The 11,056-nt window shown below is 42.1% G+C and overlaps 1 protein-coding gene across 1 annotated transcript; it reads right to left on the reverse strand.

The window, feature by feature from the left end:
- Positions 1–979: 979 nt before the first annotated feature.
- LOC120688809 lies at positions 980–5,422 on the reverse strand. The gene is made up of 8 exons (XM_039971181.1): positions 5,243–5,422; positions 4,978–5,103; positions 4,816–4,893; positions 2,930–3,055; positions 2,727–2,828; positions 2,495–2,641; positions 1,793–1,889; positions 980–1,161 (listed from the first exon to the last, which is right to left on the reverse strand). The coding sequence occupies exons 1-8, from the start codon at positions 5,420–5,422 to the stop codon at positions 980–982; spliced, it is 1,038 nt and encodes a 345-aa protein (XP_039827115.1).
- Positions 5,423–11,056: the final 5,634 nt, after the last annotated feature.

Raw genomic sequence — 11,056 nt, forward strand, 5'->3', positions numbered from 1 at the left:
AATTCAGGAGAACAAGACGACCTCCATACGAAAGGTATTTAGCTTTCCAGCAAGAGAGCTTCTTCTCAAAGCGTTCTTATATTTTGTGCCACTCAAAATTGAGGAGTTTTCTATGGTGCATAGGGATCCCCAAGTAAGAAAATGGGTATTCCCCTGCATTACATCCAAAAAGATTGTTAGTGAGGTATGATCAAACATCTAATCAATAAGAGACGACATATATATATATATATATATAAGGGTTACTTGTAAACAAAAGCAAACATCAAATAAAAACCTTATTATAGTTCTTACTTACCCATCACTAGCGCATCAGTCCATGCTCCCATATGGACTTGCAATTTTAAGAGAGATAAGCACTAGAAATCTATAGAAAACAAAGCAAGCAAGTGCTAATGTTGAAGGCAAAATGTATCTTGTCAGTTTCATTGGGTGCTTTCTTTTTTTTTCCCCTCAGTATGCAAGCATTTCCACCCTATAACATTCAGCTTTATTCTACATGAAGGAAAAAAAATACTCTACCCATTGTATCATCCAAATGCACACATGTTTTGTTGCTTATTACACCATCATTTTTTTTGGAGGGGGGGGGGGGCAAATAAAATGTAAGGACTATATGCATGCGTCATCAAATTTTTAGCTAACTAAATCCAACAAACACAGCCACAACTGCCTATGAATGATAACTGCACCGCTTATCGAATATGGTGAACACAGAGTTACATATTATTTAGGTTCGTACTGAGTTCAACAGATCGAAGCATTAATCATCAATCACAGAACCACATGACTTCATACTAGCTTAAACTTTAAATAGAAGCATTAACCATGTCTGCAGCAACACATGACTTGATACTAATTTATCTGACGATCACAGATAATTATTTTGCTGCTAGTAACAGCACACTAAGAAATAGAACAAAACAACACCATGAGTGTTGCTGAAATCTTATTGTGATATCTTGAGTGAGCAGTTTGTTTAGTCTGCATCCTGATTTTCTGTCACCTCCTCCTTAATCCTCAATTGTGGGGGCCTTCTTATTGGACGATTGGTAGTCCTTGAGTCGGTTGCTTCTTTACCTTTAGCCTTCCCACTTCCACTGTTTTCTTCTTCCGGCTCATATGGCAAATCTGAGTCAGAGGTGTCATCACCATCTTCCGCTAGCATAAAGCACACAAACACACACGCACAATTAGTTATCAAAGCATGGAAGCGGAAAACACAACAAAACATAGGAACACATGGTGTCACCATCTTGTGGTAGCATGCATAAAGCACATAAAAATTAGTTGTCAGAGTATGTGCAAAATTGGTCCACTTATACCATAAAGCTATTTACTAACACAAGGTAAATGGTTGGAACAATGACATGGTGATGATTGAATAGAGAGTACATATATATGTATACATGAATTAGTACGTTGTTTGACTTCTAGGCCCACTTAGTACATAGATGAGTGAAAGTGGGCATCACTTAGCCCTCATGTATGGAAAATAAGTACCTTAAAGAAAACACCCTGAGAGTAAGAGTAAATGTATATGCATGCATTATCTAGTTCACTTTGATTTATGTCTACTATGTGTATCCATAATACAATGTAAGAACTTCATAGTTCCTAAAACTACGAGGAAAAAAATCATAGAACCTAAATGAAATCATGAGAATACTCAAATTTGATTAAGCCTATGCATGTTTGCAAATTTGCAGAACATAAATAAAGTAGTATAAATCAAGAGGAGTGAACCCACATATTTAAAATTTATGACACTAGCGACAAGTGTAGAACTTACAGCTGTTCATAATTTGACCATACTCTATCTGTGATACTCCTCTAGGTCGGGATGATCTTCCGTCATTTATTGTCAGCCTACTGCGCAAACTTTCATGCTGCCAGGAGAAGCACATTAATCAATTATTTTGAGGAACTTCATAAAGTGTCTCAACTCTCAAAACTGCTACTCCCTCAAGTCCAGACACAAATGCTAGATATTGTAGACTAAGATATCGTCACTAATGTATAGCTTTGATTACTCCAATTTCTATTATAATATTCTCATAAAATGGAAGGATAATGATACATGAAAATATTTTCAAAACTGAATAGTGTATAAGATTTTTTTTTCAAAACTTAGAATGGGCGGATGAAACCAAATTGAAAGAGTTCGTGACTGGAGGGAGTATATAGCAATCTAGTATATATGAAATTGCCAACACAGCATGACTTTAAAAGAAATTAGTGATACTTAGTTAATAAAGTTGCGTTCCAATTAATTCTTAACCTATCCATAATACATTGGAAATGCTTATAAAGAAGAGATGGAAACCATTTGAAAGCTAGAAAAGCGAATAAATAGTTCTTATGAGATGGTGAAAAAAATTCTCAGTATCTTTAACTTTATTCCCATGATGATGTGAAGAACGCAAGTAAATAACTGGGGGTAATGATGTAGTAAATATTTTATATAGATAACAAAAATCAAGAGAACAATTACCAAATCTGCAGGGTTGTCAAAAGAGTACAAGTCATGAACACTTATCCTTTGAATAAAAGCACGCTTGGATATTTTTCCAGTTTCTACGAAGAGCAATGCTGATTTTAGAGTACGGAATGTGTAGGAGCTCGCAGAATCAGTGTAATACTGCATCATAAGACAAACAGTGAATTTTAAAATTAAACTATGCCCTCTTATCAAATGATGAAAATTCATGAACCATATTATTTACCGGATCTCTCCTGATAAGTCCGTCCTTTGTCTTTCTAAATACTAGCTCCTTTACCCATCCTTTTGGCAATCCACTTGGGTGAAACTCCACAATTGCAAGAAGCTGCAAATGTGCCAAATTAAAAGAGTAAATTGGAAATAAAAAATCAATAATTCAAAGACGCTATGTGTTCTATGAGTAAGAAGTTTAAGCATGGGGCCCACATTGTCTTTAGAATTTGTGTCACATTGTCCATTTGTATCACACTTGGAGACCTTTTCCTCATTGATATATAGAACAACATCCTGTTTGGATAGCACTCGGACTCCAGTCTTTTGGTAAACATAAAACTGCAAAGAAACAATATCAATGGTTAAAAATATCTCTCAATCTAAAATTATTCCTAGCAAATAAAATTCTTTGCACTGGATGCTCATATTCATTCCATTAGTTATGAGTCCTAAAACATATAGTGTTGTTTATAGCAAGTTAATTGGTTTTAATCTGACACAGTGAGTAGGAAAACAATATTTGCATGAAGTATCACAATGTATTTGGAACCATTAAATAAATACCACATGTAACATGTTGTATGTAATGTACAAAGGATCAAAGAGATTATTTTTTTCTAAATTAATACTATTTTGAGTTCAGAAATATGACATTGCAATGGCTTCATACATTAACATTCTCTACGTCGATCTAGCCTTCAGAAAATTGCCTATTTATTAGCACAAACCCATACAAGATAAAAAATTCTAATGACATATTTGTAGCATGCTACACGACTAGGTGCAATTACCAAAAAAATAGCTAATTCAAATGCCTGTTTTATGAATCAATTAACCAATGTATTTTCCTATTAAATGGTAAATTCCACATCTTAGAGCTAGGGAGTTATTTGTTTGAACGTAGCAACTCAGATCCAAATAAAGAGGCATTCACTACTACAAAAACTGGTTTACCACGACCTTTTTTTTAACAGCTCCGAGGCGGGCAAAAATTTCAACCGCCTCCGTTAATGTCAGGCATTAACCAAGGCGTTCATTTTCTATTAACTGAGGCCGTTAAAAAAACAGCCTCGCAAAATAGATTATCCGAGGCGGTTGTTCTATTTACCGAGGCAGTTAAAAATACCCGCCTCGGTTAATCATTTACGGAGGAGGACAAGTATAAGGCGTTCCTAAAAAAATCGGGCCCAGCCCACAGCCCACTACCGCACTCGACTATATAACAAAACCGTAACCCTAACCTACTCGCTCCACTCTCTTCCTCCCTCACTCCCCATCCCGCGCCTCTCTCTCTCTCTCTCTCTCTCTCTCTCTCTCTCTCTCTCCAGCGCCTCTCTCCCTTCTCCCTCTCCCCTGCAACCGTGGCCCTTCTCCCTCATCCCTCTCCACTGCAACTGCACCCCTCACCCTCCTCCCTTCCCTTCCAACCTCCGGCGCAGGCGGCGGCCATGGTGGTGAGCACGAGCGGGCAGGAGTGCCGTGCACGTGGGTGGCCGGCCGTGTGGCGTGGATGCGAGCGGCCCGAGTGGCACGGACGGGGCGGTGCGGCGTGCGGCGGCCGGCCGGCCAGGCTGAGGCGGCAGCCCACAGTGGGCGAGGCTGAGGCGGCGACGTCTTCCCCTGAGCTCCCCTTCCTCTCCCGCGAGCAGGTGCCTGGATTCGGTGACAGGTTCTCGGATCCAGTGGCTGCTGCCTAGATCTGGCGAGCAGCTGTGACGACGCATGGATCTAGTGAGCTGAGGTCGCGATGGAGTGTGGATGGGCTTTGCAGGCCTGTGGATGGGCTCGACAGGCCCATGGATGGGCTCATCAGGCTTATCCATGGGTTTTTTAGTTTTCTTATTTGATTTACCGAGGCGGGTATCCAACCGCCTCAAAAAAGGTGACATTTACCGTGATCTTTGCTCCGAGGTGGTTGGGGTTGCTCGCCTCGGTAAATCGTTTCTAACCGCTTCCGTTAAGTTTATTGTAGTAGTGATTCCAATAATACACATATTTTTTTCTTACTGCAATTAACTAGTACACTAGAACATTCCAATTATACATATGATATATTACTCTACATGAAAAGGTACGAAGTAAGCAAATGCCATTTTTACCTTGTACATCTTGTCCATCTTCTCCCCACCAGCTCTGATCTCCATCACCCACCCCTTTGGAAGCCATTCATGTTCTTTCTGGGACACAAATATAACAAATATATATAAATAAATATATAAACACAGCAAAACTTGATGATATCAAAGATTGTAGCTATGCACCTGGAAGGTGTTTTCTGCACCACTTTCCTTTGATTCCAGTATACGCTCATCTGCTTGAGAAAAAAGGTACTCCAGCACCTCTGACTTCATGTTGAATGTATAATCCGATATAGGAGAAGTGTAATACTGCATTAGAAATATTTGAGAAGCTTGAAAACAAATCCAAAGCGGAAAAAATTGTGGCTAAAGATAGAATAATCCATAAGATATTTTTATTTACTGAATCACAAATATAATATAACCTAATATTGGAGATAAGATATACCCGATGAATGGTGCCATCTTCCTCACGGTAGACTTCCATTATCCATCCATCGGGGAGCCAATCTGGTGGCTCCGCTAAAGCTTCAATATCCTCCTCCTCCTCCTCATTCGAAACAATCTGTTCATTTACCTCCTCCACCTCCTCCTTAATAGGTACAATAGTCGTAGACTTGCCATCCATTTCTCAGGCTTTGTTCACAATCTTCTTACCTATGCGTACCCCTTGTTTGGGATCTCGCAAAGCAAAGGATTGGGTATTTATATTTATCAAGGTAACACCTGACACTAGCTGTCATCGCCCACCACAGCTGGAAATTGTGTGGTCGTTTGATAATGAACAGCTCAAAGATTCTTTTTGAAGATATGACAGATTGCATAATATTGAATTCATTTAATGTTGCAGATACTCACAATTTGAGTGCATTTTATTCATCAATATATGGAATGTAAAACGGGAAGAGGGTGAGACAACACGTGTTGTGTGAGCCTCTATGGTAAGTTAGTGGAGGACAACTCATAATGCTAGCTGGCATCCCTTGCACATAGTTGTACTATATTATGGCAATATATCACGAATAATCAATAACCTTCCTGTTTACAGCCTAAAAAATAATTGATTTCTACAACATGATCTCACATATTGTTATGCATTGATCTGTCTATGAAAATGCAGAATTTTTAATGATTTGGTATAATAGATGAGGTATTGAAATTCAGAGTTATGAAAATGTCAAAAGTATGTGTTGTCGTTCGATATCGATGATTTTCGCCGCCAACGCTCCGTCTAATTTCATGAAACATAGGCCATAGCTATGCCATAACCATTATTAATAATGGTTCCACAAGTTTTGGTGTTTATTTGACTTCAGGAACAACATATCCAAAGTTGACCCAAAACGGACACTGTTTGGATCGGAAGGCCCGAATCCGACCAGCATACGTTCTGTGGAATTTTGGCATGAGATTTTACTAGTATCATCCAGAGAGAGAAATCAAGCCATTCCAATGGGTAGGACCTCAAAATATACAAGTTAGACCCGGAAGGCTTGAACCCATATCCAAAGTGAAGGCATCCTGGGCCATGATCAGAAGGACCGTCTTCGTCTCGTCTGCACCTTTCATCTTCCCGGCGGCTCCCGCACAGTACGTATTTTGTGATCAGATCTGTTTCATAATCATGTTTTCTGAGATCATGTTTATGATATACGTACTGTCTAATATGTTAGAGTCATGCATGCTAGGTTTAATTCTCATCATGATAAATCTAGTTCGGAATTTAAATTTACAGTTGTCTATTTTTCCAACAGAGACCACCAAGGGCGATCTAGGTACGATCCATCAGGCACTGAAAAGTGTTCTGTACTCTTTAAAACAGTGGAGCCTAGTAAAATTCGGTTCAGTTAGGAAAGAAATAGCATCTCTGCGAAAGAAATTGGCTGACCTACAGGAGGAAGGTACTGATGAGGAGGCGATCAAGGTGGCAATCAGAAATATGAACGAGATGTTATACAGAGAAGAAATGCTATGGCTCCAACGGTCACGAATTTCTTGGTTGCGGGAAGGAGATCGTAACACAATGTTTTTCCATCAGCAGGCGGCCTGGCGTGCAAGAAAGAACAAAATCAGAAAACTGAAAAACTCTAAGGGTGAATGGGTTACGGATCATTCAGGCATGGCGGCCTTAGTCAATGATTATTTTGGCACGCTCTATACCAAGGACCCGGACGTGCAACCACAGGATGTGGCGTCCCTGTTTGAGCCTAGCATCACCGATGCCATGAATGAGGCATTGTGCAAACCGTTCTCGGACACGGAAACTAGTGATGCCTTGTTTCAGATAGGGCCTCTGAAGGCTCTCGGGCCGGATGGTCTGCCGGCACGCTTCTTTCAGAGGAACTGGTGATGTTTCAAGGATGATATCCTACATGCAGTAAAGTTGTTTTTTGAGAGGGCAAAATGCCAGAAGGAGTGAATGATACAGCTATTGTCCTAATTCCAAAGGTACAATATCCAAAAACACCGAAGGATTATCGACCCATTAGTCTGTGTAATGTTATCTATAAGATAGTGTCTAAGTGCTTGGTTAATAGACTGAGACCTCTACTTGATGACCTTATTGCTGCAAATCAGAGCGCTTTCATTCCGGGGCGGTTGATTACTGATAATGCTTTGATAGCTTTTGAATGTATCTATGCTATACAACAAGATGCTTCAGACAGGAGTCATTTTTGTGCGTACAAGTTGGAATTGGCCAAGCCATATGACAGAGTGGATTGGAATTACTTCCAACAAGCTATGGAGAAGCTGGGCTTTCAGCGAAAACAGATCCAGTGGATTATGGAGTGTGTTACCACTGTCCATTACATAGTTCGCTTCAATGGTGTTCCTATGAACACCTTCCAACCGACTCGTGGTTTAAGCCAAGGTGATCCTCTGTCGCCCTATTTATTCTTGTTTGTTGCTGATGGGTTGTCTCGAGTTTTGCAGCAAGAATCGGACCAAGGAAATATTCAGGGTCTGCGAGTGTGTCGTCGAGCTCCAGAGATCTCACATCTCCTGTTTGCAGACGACAGTCTGTTGTTCTTTCGCGCTCAAGCTGATCAGGCCGCTAGAGTCAAGCTAGCACTAGACAGGTACTGTAAAGGCACTGGTCAACTGATTAATCCTGACAAGTGTTCTATTTTTTTCAATGCTAATCAGGACCAGGCGGTGGTGGATGATGTAAGATCTCAGCTGAATGTCGGGAGCGTCACTTTTGAGGCGAAATACCTGCGTCTACCGACACCGGAGGGCCGCCTGAAGGCTGATAAATTTCAGTCAATTGTTGATAGACTCACTAAGAGATGTAGTGCATGGGAGGAGCGGCATCTCTCGGCGGGGGGCAAAGATACTCTGATCAAGTCTGTTGCACAAGCAATCCCGGTCTACGTCATGAGTGTTTTCCAGCTGCCGGCGTCTCTCCATGAGGCACTGGCTAGATGCATCAGGCGTTTCTGGTGGGGAGAAAGAAGTGGACGTCGGAAAACCCACTGGCTATCGTGGCAGAAATGCACTAAGATAAAAGGAGATGGCGGTCTTGGCTTCAGAGACCTAAAGCTTTTTAACCAAGCTATGCTGGCTCGGCAAGCGTGGCGATTGGTGGACAAACCGGAGAGTTTGAGCGCACGAGTGCTAAGGGCGAAATACTTCCCGAATGGCAACCTCCTTGACACAGCCTTTCCGACAAACCAGTCACCTACATGGAAGGCAATCATACATGGGCTTGAACTGCTGAAAAAAGGGATCATATGGAGGATTGGGTCTGGGAACATAGTACGAATTTGGTGGGATCCATGGATTCCTAGGAGTTGGTCTCTCAAGCCAACAGGATAGAGACGACCTAATCGCCTCAAGTGGGTTGCTCAGCTAATTGATCAATCTAGAATGCAATGGCGTGCGGAGGTGGTGCATGATCTATTTCATGCACATGATGCACAACTGATTCTGAACACCAGGCTGCCCTCAAGCCTTAGCGAGGATTTCTCGGCATGGTTCTATGAGAAGTCGGGGGTCTTTACGGTGCGTAGTGCATACAGACTTGCTTGCCGCTTGCATGAAGAAGAGAATGGAGGGAGACCATCAAGTTCCGGGGATCAAGATCACAGGCCTATCTGGAAGAGTTATATTGGAACCTACCCATACCCCATAAGATCCTTGTGTTCGGGTCATCGGGTGGAAGGTCATGCATAATGGATTGGCCACACAGGAGAACAAGCACAAGAGGCGTATTATAAAAGATGATCGGTGTGAAATATGCGGCAAAGAATCTGAGTCGGGTGAACATGCTCTATTTCGTTGTGGACACACTGGTGCTCTGCGTGAAGCAATGCGACAATACTGGTCCTTGCCGGATGAGGAACAGTTCCTCTCGCTTACTTCTGAAAATCTGCTCACTTTCATCGACAGTTTGGGGATGGATGGAGGAGCGAGGGTGCTAATACTTCTCTGGAGGAGTTGGCAGGTTCGCAACAATCTAGTTCATGAATCGGAAAAACTGTCGGTGGAGGGCTCAGTAAAATTTCTGAAAAGATACTGGAGTGAGTTGTGTGACATTAGGCATCAACGGCATGCTTTTGATTCAAAAGGCAAAAGCCCTGTCAGTGATACCCTTTTGCAACAATGTGGCAAAGGAGAGCAGGTTCAGGAAAAATGGAAACCACCTGATGAAGGCTGGATCAAAATTAATGTGGATGGAACTTTTGACAGCACGACCAATGAAGGTGGACTGGGGATCATTATCCGTGACCATTTGGGCGTGGTTCGGCTGTCTGCATGGGTCTATATGCGTTCTGGGAAAGATGCAGAGGAAATGGAGGCAATGGCATGCCAACGAGGCCTGCGTTTGGCTGCGGATTGGTGTAATCAACGTGCTGTGTTAGCTACTGACAATAGCGCCATTGCAGGAATTTTGAAGTCAAGGGAACTTCGGCGAACGCAGCTGAAATTCATCCTCGAGGAGGCTTTAGAAGCGGAAGATAGCCTGCCATCATGACGTTTCCCATACGAGAAGGGAAAGTAATGGAGCAGCGCACAAGCTCGCGCAGCTGGCCAAGCGGACCAAGCACTCTGCAGTGTGGCGTTTTGCTTCCCCGATGTGTGTTGAGCAAATTATTGGTCGAGATTGTAACATTCTATCTGAGAAATAAAGATCACTCTCTTCTCCTCGCAAAAAAAAAAGGTTTACTCCACCGCTGCATCCTGCTATGTGAGACCCGCGAGATTCTTGAGCATACTACTCCTTACCATAAGGATGATACTGCAAATATTCCGTATCCATGCTTTGGGTCTGGCAGAATGTACAATTCTAGCCAACTGAGTTTTGAGACGCTAAAGAATCTGTGCGGTGCCCAAGATGTCAGATGCTACACCACTGAAGGGCAACCTTCAGTTGGAAGAAATCGACATATGGGGAGTTCACTTCGTGAGTCTTTAACTATGTCAAAGCAACTTAAGTACATCTTAGAGGCCATGGACTATTTGTCCAAATGGATGAATCACTACCTGTGTTGCGGCTGACTCAAAGAATTCAAAGAAGATGGTTCAGGAAATCACATTTTCTTGCTTTGAATTTCCAAGAGTCGTGTTTGGTAGTGATGGCTCACACTTCACAAGACAAAACCTACAGGAAGTGTCTCAGCAAGTTGAGAGTAAAACCACCGGGATGCTACTTCATACCACCCCTAGACCAATGGCCAGGCAGAAACATCTCACAAGATTAGAAACATTTTGCAGAAGAGAGTGAATGCCATGGGAAAAGGATGAAATAGCATGATACCCGAGGCACTCTGGGCATATTGAACAGCCTTCAAGACGCTGATAGGACAAACACCACACCAGCTGATCCATGGCAAAACTTGCCATATAATAGTTGATCTTGAGTTCAGATCCCATGGGGCAATTAAGTGGTAGAAAAATGGATCCCCAATCAGCCGAGGTTAAAAGGTAAATCCAATAGGCTGAATTGGGCGAATGGAGGAAGAAGGTTTACCACAGCTCCAAGCTCTACAAGGAGCAGATGAAAAGATAACACGATAAGCGGTTCATGATCAAGCATTTCAAAGTGGGAAATAAGGTAATGCCCTTTAATTCCCACCTTTGTTTGATTGGTCATGATAAGCTTAGAAGTAAGTGGAAAGGGCCTTGTCTAGTGAATCCTCCAGGACAATGACGGGAATATCTTCAATCACTGAAAATGTTCCTCGAGCCCGAACTACCGAAAGTCAAAGAAATAGACATCTACGAGTTATCCGAGCTAGAGCCCCCGTCTATGGTCATC

Source organism: Panicum virgatum, chromosome 9N (assembly GCF_016808335.1).
Source record: "Panicum virgatum strain AP13 chromosome 9N, P.virgatum_v5, whole genome shotgun sequence".
NCBI classification, from domain to species: Eukaryota; Viridiplantae; Streptophyta; class Magnoliopsida; order Poales; family Poaceae; genus Panicum; species Panicum virgatum.

What these genes read in the sequence shown, in the direction of transcription:
- LOC120688809 (XM_039971181.1), bottom strand. Translation starts at nt 5,422, where the DNA reads ATGGATGGCAAGTCTACGACTATTGTACCTATTAAGGAGGAGGTGGAG. An exon ending in GTGCAGAAAACACCTTCCAG is followed by an intron (nt 4,894 to 4,977) that starts GTGCATAGCTAC and finishes TTTGTGTCCCAG; the next exon opens with AAAGAACATGAATGGCTTCC. An exon ending in ACACAAATTCTAAAGACAAT is followed by an intron (nt 2,829 to 2,929) that starts GTGGGCCCCATG and finishes GCACATTTGCAG; the next exon opens with CTTCTTGCAATTGTGGAGTT.